Raw genomic sequence first — 20,362 nt, forward strand, 5'->3', positions numbered from 1 at the left:
TTTCCTGTAGTTCTTGACAAGGTTTGCACTCACTGCAGCCACTGACCTTCTCCCATTCCTCCTCTGGATCATCAGGATGGTCATTAGTGAACTTCAGACGGGCCTGGACATGCACTGGCTTGAGCAGGGGGACCTTGCGTGAGCTCCAGGATTTTAATCCATCCCAGCCTTGTGCAGGTCTACTGTTTTATCCCTGATGTCTTTCCATAGCTCTCTGGTCTTGGCCATGGTGGAGACGTTGGAGTTTGATTGAGTGTGTGGACAGGTGTCTTTTATACAGATAATGAGTTCAAACAGGTGCAGCTAATGTTACGGTTGTGTGTGTGTAATCCTGTGTGGTAGGAGCCTCCCTGCCATTCATTAGGAGCTCTGCTGTCGGCGTGGCTCACAGCTGATCGCTGCGCACCTGCAAGCAATCTTAGGCTGCACCGTTTAAAAGGAGCTGCTGGACAAACATTCCGTGCCTGATGGTCCACGTAGTTGGTAACCTCAAGCCCTCTGAGCTCCTAGTCGATGTTTATGACCCTAACTTTGCTAAACTTCAAGTTAACCAGCCTAAGCCTGTTTCTGTTGCTGTCACTCCCAGGTTCCCGAGCCGATATGATATCTGGATTAACCTGCAGCTCTCCAAAGATCGCCTCGCTTCTGGAAAAAACGTCCTTAAGTCGTTACCCGCAGAACCAAGCCCTCTCTGAACAACAACTGCCTGCCCGCTCTCCCACGTACCAGCAGAGTTCCCACGGATCTTAAGGAACCGATCACCACCTGGAAAACACCGGAACAGTAAAACCCCCTCAGAACTATTCCCCACACCCTGAAACGTAAGCACCTTCTTCTCCTCTCTGCATCTTTCGTCAAACTGAGCCTCTCCTCTGCAGAAGTTGCCAGTCCCCGCCGTTAGTTCCTGCGTCCCGAACATGAGTTCAAAGGAAATTAAACCTTGATAAAACTTTCTTTGTCTCCTAGTCTGAGTAGTTCTGCATGTGGGTCAGGAAATTAACTATATGACAGTTAATCCAGGTAATGAATGGAGAACAGGAAGGCTTCTTAAAGAAGAACCAACAGGCCTGAGAGAGCTGGGATTCTTACTGGTTGTTAGGTGATCAGATACTGATGTCATGCAATAAAATGCTAATTAATTACTTAAAAATCACACAATGTGATTTTTCTGGATTTTTGTTTAGATTCTGTCACTCACGGTTGAAGAGAACCTCTGATAAAAAATTAAAGACTTCTACAAGCTTTCCTTCTGAAACAGCTCCAGCTCTGTCAGGTTGCTCAAGGATCAGGTCTGAAAAGCTCTTATATTCAGCCACAAATTCTCGATCAGATTGAGATCTGGGCTTTGACTTGGCCACTCCAAAAAATCTTCTCTTTTAACTGTTTCTGAGCAGTTTATGCTGGAAAATAAATCGTATCCCAAGTAAAAGTTCTCTGAGTAACTCGGGCTCAGATTATCCTCCAGAATTTGATTGATACTTGCCTGGCTTTTGCCAGGGCCTGCTGCTGAGAAGCATTCCCAGAGCATGACTCTGCCACCACCATGCCTCACAGTGGAGAGATGGTGTGTTTCTGGTGGCCAAAAAGTTCAACTTTGGTCTCAAAGAATTTTCTTCCAACGGAACTTGGAGTTTCCTACAGATGAATTCCAGGTGAGAAATTAGCCTTCATACAGCTGAATAACCCAGGCAACAGTTCAGTATGTACAGTTTCTCCCATCTGAGTCACTAACTTCTTCAGTGTGGTCATAGGGTCCTGGTGGCTTTCTTCACCATATTTCATCTCCTTCCAGTCACTCAGTTTGAAGACAGCCAGCTCCAGGCAGATTTGGACAGATTCTTCTGTGGTCCACTGATGAATTTAATTCACCTCCACAAGATGATCAGTAAAGGAATGTTGATGAACCTCAGATTGGACCTCCCAGACTCTATGCAAGTGTTTTATACTACAGTCACCTGACAAACACCAACTCTAAGCTATTTTTCTTTGAAATGAATTAAGCTTTTTCTGTACAAAAAGCCAAATTATGCTGACCATCATGTCATTTCTCATATCAACAAAGAGGAAAACATCCAGGGGGTGAATACTTTTAATAGACTGTCAGTCAGAGGAAGATGATGTGGTAGCTGTGGCAAAATGAAGGATATCATTACTTCCTGTCCAAGTTTGGCTTAGAACCTATAAGAAGAGAGGTCGTGTTTCTGTGACCTCTGTAGACTTTAAGTAAGAACAACTGCAGTCCACCACCGAGGGCAGGAACTCTGGTTGTTCAGTGTGATGTCCTCCCTGTAAAGCAGTCTCTGACCTGAAGGCTGCAGATGTTTCTCTGCTCCAACAAGTTCATAGAAAATGATTCAACCTCTGCAGGGCTTGAATAATATCTGTCATTTATTCCTTTGAATCAGGAGGGTTGGAGCATAGTGTGTTCCAGTTGGCTGATTAATCTACTCCCATCCCTCCTGGAGACATCTGAACATCCCACCAGAGCAGGCGGATAAATGTGACTAAAATCCAAAGTTTATGAGTTGATGGACTAATGATGGTTGATCGTGGCCTTTGTAACTGAGCAGTTTGTCACAAAGACATTTGTTAATAAAAAATGTAGAACAATGTCACAACAGAAAGGTTTTTAAGCACAAATTTGTATGCTAAAACTGTCCAAAGCTGGACTTGCTGTAAACGAAGACATCAGGAAGGACAGGTGTCAACGGCGCAGTGGGGTCAAAATCACCATAATCTAAAGATTTCTCAAAAGATACTCAGTTTGTGCTTTTAAATCTACTCACATCATTTCATTTATATATGAACATGCTGGAGAGTAGAGCAGCCTCACCACTGTAAACATTATTATTACCTCATATTACTCACTACCAAGAAAACTACCAGAAACCACAGGCACCAGGAGGTCCTGCATGGAGATTTGCATGCAAAACAACACATCATGCATCTGCCTCAGTGTTTTAAAAAAGGAAAAACCGTAGAGGATGCAAACATCTCTGAAGGCAGCTCACTTTTTCATCTGACACAAATCCAAAATGCTTTGCGATATACGAACTTTGCGAAATTTAGCAAAACCTCAATATACTCTTAGAAAAACACCAGGGAGAGTTGGAAGGGGGAGTTCATACATTCCTTCATCCACTGTTTCTCTGCACGGCATGCTGTCTGCAGGAAAGCAGCTTTTGGATTGGTCACGGTTGTGTTTGTGTACTTTTCACATCTCCTAAAAACACTCCTGAAGATGATCTGCTCAGCCACCGTTGGTGCTGCTTGCATAGCGGATGCTAAAGGTGCTACAGTTAGCAAATATTTACCCAATCCAAAGCTTGTGGAGCAGAAAGTCATGACAGGATTCTTCTTTGTGGACTAACCGTCTTTAGAACATTGTGAAATTGGTTCCTCTAAATGTTCCTGCTACAGAAGGATAACCCTAAAAGCACTGGGATACTTGGACTGGTTTGGTCCATTTGTTAGAAAAAGAACTACTTCCCAGCATTTTACACACCAAATTGAGAACCAAGTGGCAAAACTGGAGCCCCATCAGTCACCATGTTAGCGGGCCTTATGGAGCCCATAGAACCTGGTGACTGATTTGCAGAATCTCCAGGGGGTTAAAACTGGTGAGAACTTCCAGAACAGTTTCACCAGATTCAAGTTTTTCAGTAAAGTCACACTGAGCTACTTCAGCTACAATGTGCAAACTACAAGGTTATGCTTAGAAAACTAAAGGCAAGTTCCCAAGAAAAGTTCAACAGATGTAATGTTGCTTTGAGAGTTCTGAAGAACCCTAAACAAGGTCGCACTGACTTTGTGAATCTACAGAGAACAGAGGAGAAGATACAAAGAGCGGAAGTGAAGTAGAGGCAGAGAAGTGTGGGAGGTTGGTGCATTACATGTTCAAGGGCAGTGACATCATGGTGAGGTGTGAGGTAGTGAGAGTGCCAAAGAGGTTCAGGGTGGGATACATCAGGCATCTGCTCTGTCCTTCTCTTTTTGAGTCATGAAGGTGAAGGAGTTTGAGTACGTGGGTTCAACTATCTACAACAGGCAGTGATCTATTGATGTGGAACAGATGTAGATGCAGGAGGACATCTGCCAGGTTAACATGCTAAAAGAAGGTGTGAAGAGGAGGAATAGTGGATATGCTGAATGTGGAGCTACCATGAAGGAGAATCTGATGGACCGAGTGAGTGGGTGAGATGGAGGCACATGATCTGCTGTGTGAATCCCTAAAGGAAGCAGCCCAGCTCAGGCTGTTCCAGTTTCCAGCCCAGGATCGTAGTAACGTGAAAACAGAATCTGGTAACTGCAAAACTTTCTTTGAGGTGAAGCCTGCAAGAACAAATCTGTGGTGCTACAGGTGCAGCGAAGATGACACAGAGGTTATTTTTCACCTGTAACAGGACAGATGCACAGTTTTAGTGCTAACATAGTGACTGTAGACATGATGCCAGCAGTCATAGCAGTCTGACACTCTGTGGTCAATAAATCCTCTCTCCTTCAGTACAAACAGTATGTCTAGCTGGGTCATACGAAGTGGAAGGTGTCAAGGCCTCCTTGCTTCAGAAATAGCTCCATTATCCAAAGATCCTGCACAGATGTTCTCTAAATGTCCTTACAAATCCAGAGATCCCAAAGCCCAGTTGTGATTCTGGCCAAATCCATCATTTTATACATGACACCACTATCATTGTGTGTGTAAAGCAATCATCAGCCTGCAAGTAAGGTCTGCAGGTAAGAAACATCATGTTCGGTTAGCAAGACACGTAACCAACATGTTCTGTCTGATACCGCTGCCCTATCACAGCTCCTCCCACCAGCTTCCTTCACAGAAGCTTCAGTTAACTGGAGACCTCTGAATGCCGAATGCTAAACATGACTAATACCACCTTAAAAAGACCATGGACTGTCAGGTCCAATCAGAAATCATGGTTTTTATGTTCATATCTCTATCTAGTTTCTATGTCATTAATTTCTGCAGAAAATATAAGTAATACTGCAGATGCCCAAAGCCAAAGGTACCATAACCTGAAAGTGATGTCTGTGGTCAGAACCATCTTAAAACCTTCCTTTTCTTAGTTCAACCTGAAATATCTCTGGAATGTCTGAAAACGTCCTTCATGTTGTAGTTTCTTCTCAACAAACAAGCAATCAGTGCAAATGTTAACTACTCCTTAGATGGTTGGATCACTTTGAGAGGCCTGATCCAAGGTGGCCCAAATGGATCTAGAGGTCTTTCAGTGTTCAGCATCCAGTAAACAGCAGAATGGTCCTCCATGATTTAACAGGATCAGAAAACAGCAGCTCTCTAATGATGATAATGTTAAAATAACAAGGTCTGAAAATAATCTCCACCTTCAGTCAGGTAGAAGCTCAGTGTAGCTCAATCAGGGATGAGGTTGGGGATTCTTTCTTGTCCCAAATGTTATCTGAAGTGCAGCAGCTGTGTGTGCTGATGGCTTTATGAAAGCTCAGATACTAAACTAGCAGCATTAAAATTAGGAACAAAGAGCATTCTTCTGGGTTCCTTCTGTTAGAATGTAGACCCAGAGTCTTGGTCCCTCAGAACCGAATCAAACTGTAAAGGCCAACTGTTTCAACAGAGACCGTAGATGGTTGCTAAGACCCAATGTTTCATGGTTAAACGCTGTGTGTATCACCTTTAGCATCCGCTTTAACAAAGACGATAAGACAGTAAACATTTTGTGAAGTTCAGAAGAGGTTGGTCTGCACATGGGCAGCTGTGGTGATGAAGTTCAGGGGCCGAACGGCCTGGAAGACTGGTATTCACTGGGCACTTTGGGCTTGATGCCCTTGCTGTTGTAGTAATCAACCACCTGGTTGGGCACTTCTGCTAGGACGCTCTTTGCCAGAGCAGCTGGAGAGGCCTGAGGAGGAGACAGAGGAAACATATTTTGTTTTATTCCAAAACTTCTGTTTCAATCAGGACTGGACTGGACTGATCTGCTGTGCTTGGTTTTCTCCAAACAGGGTTGTGTCCATTGTGGTCAAACATCTCTACTCTGGTCTCATCTGTCCAGAGGACGTTGTCTCAGAAGTCTTCTCTTTCATCCAGATGCAGCTTTGCTAACCTAAGTCCTGCAGCCATCTTGTTTTAGAGAGAAGAGACTTTCTCCTTCAACCCTTCCAAAGAGCCATTCTGGTTCAGTGTCATGTCCTTTAACCTGCTAACTGAGACCTGTAGAGTCTGAGATGGGTTCTTGGTCATTTCTCTGAGCTTCACATTCTGACCTTGGGCTGAACAAATGGACTTCAGGTAGTTTGGAGATTACCTTCTAACCCTTCCCAGGATGATGGACAGCAGCAACAGTTGCTGCTCTAAGGTCATTGCTGACGAAAATTAAAAAGAGAGATCATATTTCTCCTATTTTAGCTTCCCTTCATTGGCTCCCTGTTAAATCCAGAATAACATTTAAAGTTCTCCTCCTCACATATAAAGCCCTTAATGATCTAGCTCCATCATACATCAGAGATCTGATTGGTCCATATGTTCCTAACAGAGCACTTTGTTCTCAGACTGCAGGTTTACTGGTGGTTCCTAGAGTCTCTAGAAGTAGAATGGGAGGCAGATCCTTTAGTTATCAGGCTCCTCTCCTGTGGAACCAGCTCCCAGTTTTAGTCTGTGAGGCAGACACCCTGTCTACTTTTAAGGCTAGGCTTAAAACTTTCCTTTTTGATAAAGCTTATAGTTAGAGTGGCTTAGTTTATTAGGGAAGGAGCCTCCCTCCCTGGAGTAAGGGGAGTCAGGATTAGCCTAAATCGGTTCAGTTATGGTTGAGGTGCAAACACACCCTCCATTTCTGCTACCTGTATGACCCCTTCTCTTTTCCAATGGTTATAATCAGTCTGACAGAGGGAGGTATCCCAATCATTGTGGTTTTTAGTATAACAATGACCATCAGTGGGACCCTTTGTGGGGTTCCTTGAGACGACATTGTTGTAAATAAGCGCCGTTTAACTAAATAATCTGAACTGAAACTATCTGTGTAGTTATGCTGCTATAGGCTTAGGCTGCTGGAGGACATAATGACCACTTTCACCCTCTTCGCTACATTCTCACACTACTCTCCAATTTTGCATTATTTGCTGTTATTTCAGCTTTTAACTTTGTTCTCTCTTTTCTCTTCCTGGAAGCTACACCTGGCCTGACTCTCTGTCTACCTGTGACACCTTTCTGGAGAGGGGCATCGTCCGAGCTTCTGCTGGCAACAACTTAATGCTCACCTTCTACAGATGATCCACATAGCCCTGTCTTTCAGCGTTTAACCCTTTCTCTCTCCTAGACATGGCTACTGACTGAGCTTCTACTGTAACTAACTCTATGTGCTCTCTTTCAGACTCTAACCTTGAAAACTGGCTCAGAGTTTATCTGTTCTTTCTTTCTAGGTGAAACGACTAAAGGAGCTACATCCATTAACATTTACTTTTCCTTCCCATAGAAAGTACTCCTGGATCAGTGCTTCTTTGTTCTCTTTGTGTCTCTGCTCTGTTCTCTCAAACCTCCAGTCGGTCGTGGCAGATGGCCGCTCACACTGAGCCTGGTTCTGGTTCTGCTGGAGGTTTCTTCCTGTTAAAAGGGAGTTTTTCCTCTCCACTGTCGCTACATGCATGCTCAGTATGAGGGATTGCTGCAAAGTCAACACCAGTGACTGTCCACTGTCTCTACATGCTCATCCAGGAGGAGTGAATGCTGCAAGTCACTGACTGGATGCAATCTGCTGGGTTTCCTTAGATAGAAAAACTTTTTATCCAATTTAAATAAATAACTGAATCTGACTGAACTGTTCAATGGTTACGATTAATAGGAATGTATGAAGCTGACTTTTGTGAAGAGCCTTGAGACGACATGTGTTGTGAATTGGCGCTATATAAATAAACTGAATTGAATTGAATGTCTTCCTGCCTTGGCATTGTGCTAACACCCACCTGGATGCTGCAGAGCAGCAAATTGACTAAACTCCTGCTGTTTTAGAGGGCTCACGCTGATGATAATCACGTTAATTAACCTTGTTAGCATCTGACTGATACTAGCAGTGATGGTGGATGAAGGTTCTCCTCTTTTCTTCTACATTTCGGTTTACCTTTAACTTGATAATTTATGACATTTATGCTATTTATTGTTTTTCATCTCAGGTCAATGTTTAGGTAATTTAAGGACAGTCTGAGGAAAATATGATGTTTGCTGAAACATAAATGACTGAATGTTGAATGTTTAAATTACTCTTCCCTGCCTTGTTCATCTGTTGTTGAATGAAAGTTTTTCCACTTGGGCCCAAACAAACAAACTCTGATCCATCATAAAGATTGGACCCAGCGGTAAAACATCTCTGTTCAGTTGCAAAGCGGGAGGACGAATCTCCACTGAATTGTCCTGTCAGGGTTTTTAAAGAGGGAACAAATACAGGAATGGACGGTAAAGATCAGGTGGTGGGGTGAAGCTCCTGAGAATTATTTCTCCAATAAATCTAGTCTATCATTCAGTTCATGCAGGGAAACACAGTAATGTTCAGCACACTCTGGCACCTGGCAGCACAGTCTGTAAAATGAAATGATGCAGCCAGATTTCACAGAAACCAGTGTTGGGACCACAGCCATGGTTACATGAAAGGCCAGTACAGACTTTCCTGGAACTTTCAAAATAAATTGCATTAACCTACTTCCGGCACAGCCAGGAAACGGGGTAACTGCGGACTTCCTGTGACGTCACTGTCCAGATAAAAGGACCGCTCTTCCTACATCCTGCCTCTTCCACACCGGTGATCATCGGGATAATGTCTCTTTGCTGGCAAACAGACATAAACTCTTCAAACTGGATCCGAGGATGTCATACGATCATCGATCATATGCACTGAGTTAAGTACGAATGAATCACTGTTGGTGTATCCGGTATTCATTCATAAAAAGTGGTAATTAAGGTATAAGCATTGCTTGACTTTCTCTCTGAGGCCTGCAGAAGCAAACTGTGTTCCACAGTCCCCAGTAGAGACAATGTCTCCACGAAGCCGAGTGGAGCAGTTTTTCCCGGACTAAAAGGAGGACAACAGGAGCCTCATCACCGTGGTAACGTGCAGTTGGTCAGTGGACAAAACGGCCCTCCAGCCACAGCTCCGGACATTAACTCTGGAAGCTAACCCTTTGTTCACAGAGCTTTCTTCAAACTTTGTCGTCCCGGACAACTCCTCAACACGGTTCATATGAGGTTAAGTGTTTGGGCAGAATAATAGAGAGATATTTAGGATGAAATGATCTAAATGTTTTTCATTTTATGAAGTTTGGTTTTGTTTGTGTTGAACTCAGCTATCTTGGTGCTAGCAGAATATCTGCAGCAAACATGCTCAGGTTGTGTTCTGTGTTTGTATGTTTTTAAAGTTAAGACAAACTTTATTAAAGGGTGATTTTAAACAGAAGATCGGCCATAACGCGCCGTCTGCGCTCATGCATTTTAACCCTTTTATTAACTCTGGTATTTTAAAGGTGTGTTTGATTCTGGTGCTAAGTTATCAGCTTCTTTGTTAGCTTTAACCGACAACAGCTAAGAACACGTGCTTGCTGCTAAATAATATTTACCCAAAAGGTTGTTAGTTTTCAATCCAGTAAATAATGGTTCCCTAAACATCATTTTACTAAAGTTGATAACTAAGTAAACACCATTAAGCCACATTTCTCCAGATAGATTTGGCTCTTTTCCAAAATATTCCCTTAAATATTTTACCATCTCCTTAATAATATTTCTTTAAATATTATTTTAATAAAGGCAGCTAATGTGACACTGTTGAGAATTAGTCATCCAGAAGGTTGGTTTTATTCAGCAGATCATTATTTAAAACATTATTTTATTAAAATAATATTTATCTGATCTTGCATTGTGAATGGTTGTCTAAACGTTGCTGATTATTGTCTAAGTTGGTTCCAAGACTAACTTAACTTCATTTCCAGATTCTTCAAGATAATCCTTGGTTCTCAAACATAAACATTGCATGGTAATGTTGCATCACTCTTTTGGTCATAATTATCAATCATCTTTAATCAACTTGTTTATATTGTACATAGTCCATTAGTCTTCATTATTCTTTAATTCTGCTTAGTAGTTTAGTTGAATTGTTTTAGCAAAGTAAAGAGTTTGTTGATTGAAATATGTTTGACTTTGAGTTGACTTATTTTTGTTAATAAATTCTTGTATTTTAAGAAATTGTGTGAATTCATTCCATATATGTGCAGAGTTTATGCTGTTCAATAATGTCAGAGCTCATCTCACACCTTTCTATTTTGTCCCAGTACCATCTCCTTACTGGGCTGGTATTCACAGGACTACCCTTAACAGACCCAAATATTATTTGATAAAATATTAATATTAAATATTAAATAATATTCTCAGATTCATAGTCACAACACCAGCTGTGATGAACACCTGTTTCACTAAACCTTTAGGATTTTCCAGCCCACATAACGATGGCTGAAGAGCAGAACCTTCTCTCTAAATGATCATTGGTGTTCTTCAGCGTGACCCCAGTGAACCTGATTGGACGTTTTGATCAGGTGACCTCTGTCACTCAGCAGGTTGCAATTGTCTTGCAGAAAGCCTGAATATGAGCAGAAAACCTATTTGCCAAGAGTCTTCTAAGATGGATGAGACACACATGACTGATGTCTACCTCTACACGGTCTCCTCTGACAAAACCTGATTGGTGGTCCTCCTTCTGAGCAGCTTATTGTTAGTTTTCACACAAATTGCACTGATTTTGTCTCAGTCGCTTTGGATATTTGCGTCTGTCAAACGCGAAAACAGAACGTTTGTCTTTGTAAAATTGGTTAAAGAAGTCCAGATGCCCATCTCACCGTGCTCATGTTATTTTCTGTCCCCTTAAATCAGGCAAAGGTTAAAAAGTATCAGGTCCAGATCAACATGGTTCCTAAATACTACGGCTCCTTAGACCGTCTCTATCAGCTCTATCAGAGTATTTGTGTTATTTTTATATAACTGTGTCTATTAATGTAACTGATAACCTTTCTTAGGACCATTGTGTGCTTGTTCTTATGATCTAAAATGAAATCCACCAACCAGAAGGTCCTGCAGAGTGGATGTTTTTCACTGTGGAAGAGAACTATTCACTCAGTCACAACCAACTGTCTGCATAATTGGGCCAAATGCAACAGGCCAACCTTTCCACTCCTAATGCAGATGTTTATGCATTTTAAAATCTCTAAAAAGGATCACCAGATTCAGAGCATCTTAAATCCTTTTAATCTGCCGGATTCTGTCTTCATGTCTACATGAAATTGTACACCAGTAAAAGTAATGATTGTTCAAAATAATATTACTGAAGTAGAAGTAAAAACATACCGTGCAGTAAAACTACAATGCAATACTACTTCTGCAATTGTTTCCAAAAGTTCCTCAAGTAAACGTAGAAAGTTGTTCCCACCTCTGCTACAGACACGCAGTTAGTTGTGGGGTTCCTCAGAGATCTGATAGTAGATCCCTGTAAATGTCTCAAATTGTAAATCAGGTGAAAACAGGTGAAACCAGAGCTTTGGCACCTTTACATACACTCTCAGCTGATAACACCACATAGGACAGTATTACACAGAGTAAAGGCAGTGAAACAAAACACCATCTACATCATCCGTCTCGTTGATCTTTAGAGTCTTACTTAAAGGGATGGACGACTTTTATCTGAGGCCTGTTTGAACTCTTGATTTATATGAACCTATTTTCAGTCTAACTGCTGCAACACAAACATAACTTCTTTATAATGGAAGCAGCGATGGATGAAAAACTGAGCAAAGAGGAACTCCATCAAGCATTAAGAGTCACAGAAAAATAAGAAAAGTTTTCATAAATATTCAGTTTTAATGTACAGTTTGCGATTAGAGAACTCACATGTTTGAAGTTGCAAAAGGGAACAAACTGGACAATGTCCCGGAGGACGGGCTCTCCTTTGGGCGACTGCAAGATCCCGTCATCACCATCCAGCATCTGCATGTCACCGAAGTCGGCGTTCCCAATCCCAACGATGATGATGGACATGGGTAGATGGGAGGCCTGGACGATGGCCTCCCTGGTGTCGGCCATGTCGGTGATAACGCCGTCGGTCAGGATCAACAGAATGAAGTATTGCTGAAGAGGGGAAGTTAGGAGGAAAGTTTTCTCTCCAGCTTATATCAGGTTTTATTTTAGATGGTTCCAGTTCAAACCAGTTTACAGCAGGTAGGAGGAAATGAAACCTTCCTGACACAAGAAGCTTTAGCAAACCAACCACAGCCACTAAAGGTAACATCTCACCATGGCCTCTTTGGTGTGGACCTCCTGTGAGGCAGACTTGGCAACCTTCTGGATGATGGGGGCGATGTTGGTGGGACCATAGAGTTGCAGCTTGGGTAGGCAGGCCTGATACGCCTCGACCACACCCTGAATACCTGAGTGGACAAAAAGGTCCAGAATATTGCCTTGTAAGATTGAGATGAAAAAAAGTCTCAGCCTGCCTGAAGTTAGTTCAATAACTTTAGATGTTAACACGCAAAAGAAACGGATAAGTCAAATATCAAATATTACAACTTGAGGGACCCAGATTGGTTTTAAACAGTGAAGCTTGGGTCCAGAATGCTGCTCCTGCATTCTGTTCTTACAGGTTACTGTTTCCTAAGGTTTCAGTTTGACTCTGTTAACAATGATTGTGAGTGGTTTATAAAGGAAAAGGTTCCTGTTAACATTGGAGTCGTCCTTGCATGGCCAGAGGCTGCTCTGATATGATATACAGGTCCTTCTCAAAAAATTAGCATATTGTGATAAAGTTCATTATTTTCTATAATGTAATGATGAAAATTTAACATTCATATATTTTAGATTCATTGCACACTAACTGAAATATTTCAGGTCTTTTATTGTCTTAATAGGGATGATTTTGGCATACAGCTCATGAAAACCCAAAATTCCTATCTCACAAAATTAACATATTTCATCCGATCAATAAAAGAAAAGTGTTTTTAATACAAAAAACGTCAACCTTCAAATAATCATGTACAGTTATGCACTCAATACTTGGTCGGGAATCCTTTTGCAGAAGTGACTGCTTCAATGCTGCGTGGCATGGAGGCAATCAGCCTGTGGCACTGCTGAGGTCTTATGGAGGCCCAGGATGCTTCGATAGCGGCCTTTAGCTCATCCAGAGTGTTGGGTCTTGAGTCTCTCAACGTTCTCTTCACAATATCCCACAGATTCTCTATGGGGTTCAGGTCAGGAGAGTTGGCAGGCCAATTGAGCACAGTGATACCATGGTCAGTAAACCATTTACCAGTGGTTTTGGCACTGTGAGCAGGTGCCAGGTCGTGCTGAAAAATGAAATCTTCATCTCCATAAAGCTTTTCAGCAGATGGAAGCATGAAGTGCTCCAAAATCTCATGATAGCTAGCTGCATTGACCCTGCCCTTGATAAAACACAGTGGACCAACACCAGCAGCTGACATGGCACCCCAGACCATCACTGACTGTGGGTACTTGACACTGGACTTCTGGCATTTTGGCATTTCCTTCTCCCCAGTCTTCCTCCAGACTCTGGCACCTTGATTTCCGAATGACATGCAGAATTTGCTTTCATCCGAAAAAAGTACTTTGGACCACTGAGCAACAGTCCAGTGCTGCTTCTCTGTGGCCCAGGTCAGGCGCTTCTGCTGTTGTTTCTGGTTCAAAAGTGGCTTGACCTGGGGAATGCGGCACCTGTAGCCCATTTCCTGCACACGCCTGTGCACGGTGGCTCTGGATGTTTCTACTCCAGACTCAGTCCACTGCTCCCGCAGGTCCCCCAAGGTCTGGAATCGGCCCTTCTCCACAATCTTCCTCAGAGTCCGGTCACCTCTTCTCGTTGTGCAGCGTTTTCTGCCACACTTTTTCCTTCCCACAGACTTCCCACTGAGGTGCCTTGATACAGCACTCTGGGAACAGCCTATTCGTTCAGAAATTTCTTTCTGTGTCTTACCCTCTTGCTTGAGGGTGTCAATAGTGGCCTTCTGGACAGCAGTCAGGTCGGCAGTCTTACCAATGATTGGGGTTTTGAGTGATGAACCAGGCTGGGAGTTTTAAAGGCCTCAGGAATCTTTTGCAGGTGTTTAGAGTTAACTCGTTGATTCAGATGATTAGGTTCATAGCTCGTTTAGAGACCCTTTTAATGATATGCTAATTTTGTGAGATAGGAATTTTGGGTTTTCATGAGCTGTATGCCAAAATCATCCGTATTAAGACAATAAAAGACCTGAAATATTTCAGTTAGTGTGCAATGAATCTAAAATATATGATGGTTACATTTTCATCATGACATTATGGAAAATAATGAACTTCATCACAATATGCTAATTTTTTTAGAAGGACCTGTATTGTCTGAAGGACACAGAGACACATGCTCTGATTTAATTAAGCATGTTGGTGCTGAAGAGTCTCTTTCTGAACTCAGGAGTGACCTTTCAGCAGCCAACAGAGGTAAAGACCTTGAAATTAACACAATCTGTGTCTCACTGCAAGTAAACTGAAACAAACTGCTGAACATTCAGGACCGACAGAAAATGCTTCATCTTTCTTAGAAGAAAATAATTTCATACATTAAGAAATACTTTTTTAGCTCCTTCAGATGCCATAAATACCAAAACACTTTCATTTCAATCTAGACACACCATGATTTATTTGGACCTCTGTGAAGGCCTGGTGTCACTGCTTCCTGCAGCCATGGGTTAGATGGTTACAGATCTAGCTACACCTGGAAGGAGGCTATTAACCAGCTCCTGCAAGGTGTTTCTCTCTGGGTGGTTGCTTCACAACATGATCCACAGATGGCAATATATATCCCTGACCTGTACCATCACATGTCTTACATTCAGTTATTTTCTTAAACCAACGAATTGGTAAATGAAATCTAATGTCTCCTCTTTTGGTGCCAGTTCCCTTAAATCAAATATTTAGTGTTTCAACCAAAAGTTAAAACCGTTGCTAACATATCTTCACCCAGTCTGCCTGGTGACAGGTAACAGCTCCAAGGCTAATGTCTAACCAGCTGTGCTTTGTTTTCTAAACTGTTCAAAAATAATATTTCAGCATGTTCTCCAAAGGACTACTGAAAATTGTGCCTTGATGCTGCAGACTGTTCACCATTTCTCTCCAGTAAGATGTTGTGTGGCTGCTCGGTGCTGCACTGGACAGCACTGTTGCCTTGCAGCAAGACCATCCTAGGTTCAATCCCAGCATCAGGTCTTTCTTCATGCAGCTGACATGTTCTCCCTATGAATGCCTGGGTTCTCCCCAGCTTTTTGCAACAATTAAAAAGCACAACTGTTAGGTTAATTGGTCTCTCTTCCTCCAACCACTGCTAGATCAGAGACGTTCGTTCTGAGTCAGAGAGTCAGAGTGGACCCCCAACCTTCCACAGCCTTCTGCATTAACACCAGACCTCCACGGGGTTGTGTACTTAGCCCCCTACTGTACACTCTGTCCACATACAACATATTCCCTAAAGTATTGGGTCCCACCACCAAATCCATGAATTCTGGTGGTCCAATCACTTCCTTGGCTGCAGGTGTGGAGAACCTTGACAGGCCTGCACAGAGTCCTGACCTCAACCTTCCTAAACACTTTGGATGAATTTAAGAGGAGGCTGCAGTTCTTGTTTTCTCCTCTAACTATGAACTCAATCCTAAACCTTGGAAGATGTTTACAGAATAGTTCAAGTTACTGTTGGTGGCAACAGTGGTCCATTAACAAACTGGATCTCAGAGATTAAGAATATGATGTAATCAAAGTTCATGTACATGTAGAAGAAGACAAACAAAAACTTTTGGCAGTATAGTGTTTGAATGTGTCAGCAACCACCTGACACGCCATCATCAGGTTTGCTGAAGATACCGACGTGGTTCGCCTCATCTCTGGTGGTGACAGGATAGCATACAGGGGTGAGGTCACTGACAACACCTTGGGCCATGACACCTCTAAGACCGAAGAGGTAATCGCTAACTTCAGGAGGAGAAAGTCTGACCTGCATCTCATCACCAGCAGCGGGTGATAAGATGCTGGCCACCCTCTCTACCCTGTGTGGAGTTCCTGGGTGTGCACATGGTTGCAGACCTCCAATGGAGCTCCAACAGCAAAGCATTTGTGAAGAAGGCCCAGCAACATTTCAACACGCTGAGGTTCCTTACAAGACTCAACCTGAGGTGGGAGCTGCTGACTGTCTTCTGCTGCTGCTCCATAGATTGTGTTGACTTACTGCATGTCTGTATGCTTCACAAGCTGCACCATGGCACAACTAAAAGAACTATAGAAGGTCATCAACACCTCCGAGAAGATCACCGGCTGTCCTCTTCCCTCCCTGAAGGGCCTCTTCAGAACTTGCTATCTTAAGAAGACATGCAGCACTTTGAGGGATTGTGCACACCCAGCTGTTTGAGCTGCTGCCCTCAGGTTGCAGATCCAGAGTGCTAAGGTCATCACTCATAGACTCCAAGACAGTTTTTACAGTAGCAATGGTAAACGGCCTGCATTTGTATTGGGCTTTATCAAGTCCCCAGAGACCCCAAAGCACGTCACACTCCAATCAGTCATCCAACCATTCATGCACTGACAGTGTTGAGCTACATGGTAGCCACAGCTGACCTGGAGCAGACTGACAGAAGTGAGGCTGCCATACAGTCGGCACCACCGAGCCCTCTGACCACCATCAGCAGCCAAGGCGGGTGAAGTGTCTTGCCCAAGGATAAAATGACTGAGACAGACAGAGCGGGGGTTCAAACCAGCAACCCACCGGTTACAGAACGAACCCCTACTACTGTCGCCATGCTTACCCCTTATCAACACCTCACTTCTGCACTGTATGTTATTCTGTACATCGTTTTTGCTCTCTATTCAGCTTACATGGGCCAGTGGACCAAACTCATTGCACATAGTATGTTGGTACAAAGGCAAAAAAGTTTGATCTTATCTTAAATGATCCTCAGGTATGAGTGCATGCGTGGTTGTTTGTCCTGGTTGTCTCGGTGATGGACTGGAGAGCTGTCCAGGATGTACCCCACCTCTCACTCAATGACGGTTGCAGATAGGCCCTGACTTTAGTTTGTCAGTGTTTTGCTTGTGTAATGAATATGTTTTTACTCAGAAACAATCACGAGCATCTTGCGTTTGTTGTGTGAAGTTAAAATGACCTAGAGGGAGAAGAAATCTCATCCAGAAGGTCAAAAGAGAGGAGCCATCAGCAGATCAAAGCCCAGCCCTCATCAACCTGATCAATACAGAGTCAGTGAGGAGAGAAAGGACAGAGCATCTAATCTTTCTTCTGATCTTTCTGTATTAATGAGTTCGATTTATAGGTTGGAAATAGAAATTTGACTGAATGAAGCTCTGGAGACAAGATTTTGTTTAGATGGGTGGGGTACTCATTTCATAGGTCTGAGCAAATTATCTTTTACTCGTGACTTCAGAAGTCAGCTGCAAGTAAAAGAAAATCTAGATTCAAATATTTGTACTTTTTTTTGTTCTGCCCTGAAAGGCAACCGAGAAAAAAGAAATTGAGAGGTAAATGTTTCAGGGTTTGTTGTTGTAATACTTTGCTCTGCCACTAGAGGCAATGTAGCAAAAACCACCACCATTTATGTGCTTTTACTGTATTTTACTTTGCTTTACAACAATCTCATTTAGAAAACGGGACGGTGGTTCTAGGAAACCAGTGCTTTGACTTTCCATTTGAACAAAACAGCTGTTAGTGAAGGCTGCTAGTTTTACTCCAGTGCCTCTAGTGGCAGATCAAGGTATTACAACGACAATCATTTTATTTTTCACTTGCCTTTCAGGGCTTATGTAGATTTTATTTGGGGGGACAGGACACAGAGGACTGTCTGCCTCTGGATGCTCCTGGAAACCACCATCAGCTCTTCCTTGACCAGAGCTTTCAGATCAATGGATCTCCATTCTTCACACCTCCAGCATCAAAGTTTTTCTCTGACTTCTGAGGCTCTCTGTCGAATTACTTAACCATTTTTTCTCTCTTTCATTTGGCTCAGTCGGAGCGTAATCAATGCACCTACCTGCACACTCCGGGTTGTCCTCGTTAAAATTCACAGCGAAGTCGTGGGAGACCTGCGAGGAGAAACAGGAAGTTTTGATCTTTGATTAAACAAGAAAAAAGGACTCTGCATGTGTGATGAGAGGTCAGGGATTTTTGAGAGCGTGTTGGTTGCTTCATTCATGTCGCAGCATTTAGATTTATTTTACAACTAAAATAAAGACTACTCAAACATCTCAGTATATTCATTATTGTAACCTTTCTTGTGGTAGATTCTGGGTTCTGGGCCCTAAATGAAGAAAATCAGAACCGTTTTCTGCTGATTTGAATGCAGCATCAGATCAATCAATCATAGGGGAGGAAATGAGAGGTAACCAGGAGGTGCAGTTAACCCCACAGTAAGGAGATACAGAGCTGTAATCACCAGATGGGTTGGCCTCTCAGAGCAGAGTGCATGCTGGGAAATCCCGGCAGGTGATTACCTTGTAGTCAGGAGGGATTCGTGCTCCAAACCCAAATGCTGGCAACATTTTATCACTGAAGGAGAGAAAAGTGAACAGATGGAATTAGAAATGGAGAAAGGATGAGAGTTTTGTCCAAACATAGACCAAGAAACAGGCTCTGATTGGCTGAGAAGGGACTACTTCCTGTTCAGAGGAAGTCCAGAAGAAGAACTGAGGAGAAATTTTTATCTCAGGACAAATCATCCCTAAAAAGTCAATGAGGTTGTTTTATACAGTCAAAAATATTATCAGCGACACAAACGTTGCTTTTGAGTTTCTTCCCAGGGTTAGGGTTAAAAATGAAACATTATTTGATTCTCCAGGATCATCTTCAGCAAATCCATCCAATTTCTGCTCAATATTCCAAGTCTTCCTCCTTCTTCCTAACTTCTGATGACCTAGATATGAACTTCTGGACCAGATCCTGGCTGATGGTGACCCATTCTCATTGTAGCTCTCAGCTTTTCTTCTCCAGATGTTCCAAACAATTAGGATGATTCATTAGGAAAAAGAATATCGCTCCTGTCCGCTGCTGTCCATCCTTGTTCTTCTTGCAGGATATCAGTCTGTTGTTGATGGCTTTCTCGTACAGAAGTGACTTATTTACTATCTACATGCTGCTAACCCTGTCAGGAAGCTCTGCACTGGTGGTAAAATGCTTCTGTAGAACCCTCGTCAGGAGGAGATGATCCTGGATTATGCAAGACCCGCCTGAAGCTTCTTCTCCGCAGAGGAACCTCTCAACTTGAAGCTCTTAATGATCCAGAGAATTGTTATTTTAGCTGAAAGGTTCTCTTTGAGGCTGTCTGGAGGCAACCACTGATGACACCAGAACACAAAGATCTCAGCTCATTTGTTCCTCAGACTGATGGAGTGATTTCAGAAGAGCTCTTCCACAGCTTCACCTGAGCTTTTGATGTGACTGTACTGACAGAAAGTTAGAGTTTGGGGTAAAGTGCACTGAAAAATGTATTTGCAGTAAATCTTTGAAACCAATGAAGTTTTTTGAAATGAATGAATCTGATCAGTCTGGAAACAACGTGAACCCGAACAAAAACTGAAGCTGCAGAGCTTGTTAAACACAACATGGAGAATAACAGCTGGAAGGATTTTTCTCGATGTTTCAACCGCTTTAAATTTTTATGTGAATTTCGTCTCATATATGCATAAAAACAATGGTGTCCACGGGTGAGGCTGCAGAGTTAAGGATGATCTTTTACAAACCTTCCTGATATTTCTCTGCAGGCCATGGTAAAACGAGATCCGGTCCGCGTTGTTCCTGTAAGGAAAGCAGCAGTCTAACTGGCTGCAGTTCTGACCCACCTGTCGTAGTCCTGGCAGATCTCTCCCACAGCCACCAGGGCCTTCAGGTACTCATTGGGCTGGTACGGGTGGATGTAATGCAGAGAGCAGCTGTTCCGGGGGTCGCCGTTAGATGCCGTAAAGTCGATGGCGACCTGCAAAGACAACAGCCAATCAGAGGCTCCGATTTCTGCTGTATTACAGGAACAGAAACAACATTGCTGAAAACTAATCTGGAAAAAATTCACATGATGATCAAAAATGAAGCTTCAGTTACAGAAGCTGCAAAACTGAGAACATGCTCCTTGTTGAAGAAGAGACAGAAACATGAAACATGCAGTTTCCTCCGGAGACAACATGAAGCTGTGAGACTTTGCTGCCAAATAAAACACACCCGGTCCTGCTTCCCACTCTGCTCTGCTACATCCTCCTCCTGTTTCCATGTTCACAGTGCTCCCCAGATCCCAGAGGATCCTTTGGAAACACGACAGGCTCTGCTGACTG

General features: G+C 42.9%; 1 protein-coding gene across 3 annotated transcripts in view; it reads right to left on the reverse strand.

Moving 5' to 3' along the window:
* Positions 1 to 334: 334 nt before the first annotated feature.
* The window catches only part of cpne4a (copine IVa), a 73,581-nt gene continuing 53,553 nt past the window's right edge, over positions 335 to 20,362 (reverse strand). For all 3 annotated transcript variants that reach the window (XM_047361635.1, XM_047361636.1, XM_047361634.1), the window contains 6 exons: positions 19,880 to 20,013; positions 18,536 to 18,590; positions 18,076 to 18,127; positions 12,305 to 12,438; positions 11,903 to 12,139; positions 335 to 5,888 (listed from right to left, as the gene is read on the reverse strand). In XM_047361635.1, coding sequence (XP_047217591.1) covers positions 5,757 to 5,888; positions 11,903 to 12,139; positions 12,305 to 12,438; positions 18,076 to 18,127; positions 18,536 to 18,590; positions 19,880 to 20,013 — 744 coding nt within the window. In that variant the 3' untranslated portion in view covers positions 335 to 5,756. The remainder of the gene's footprint in view (positions 5,889 to 11,902; positions 12,140 to 12,304; positions 12,439 to 18,075; positions 18,128 to 18,535; positions 18,591 to 19,879; positions 20,014 to 20,362) is intronic.

Source organism: Girardinichthys multiradiatus, chromosome 3, assembly GCF_021462225.1.
Source record: "Girardinichthys multiradiatus isolate DD_20200921_A chromosome 3, DD_fGirMul_XY1, whole genome shotgun sequence".
Classification (NCBI taxonomy): Eukaryota; Metazoa; Chordata; class Actinopteri; order Cyprinodontiformes; family Goodeidae; genus Girardinichthys; species Girardinichthys multiradiatus.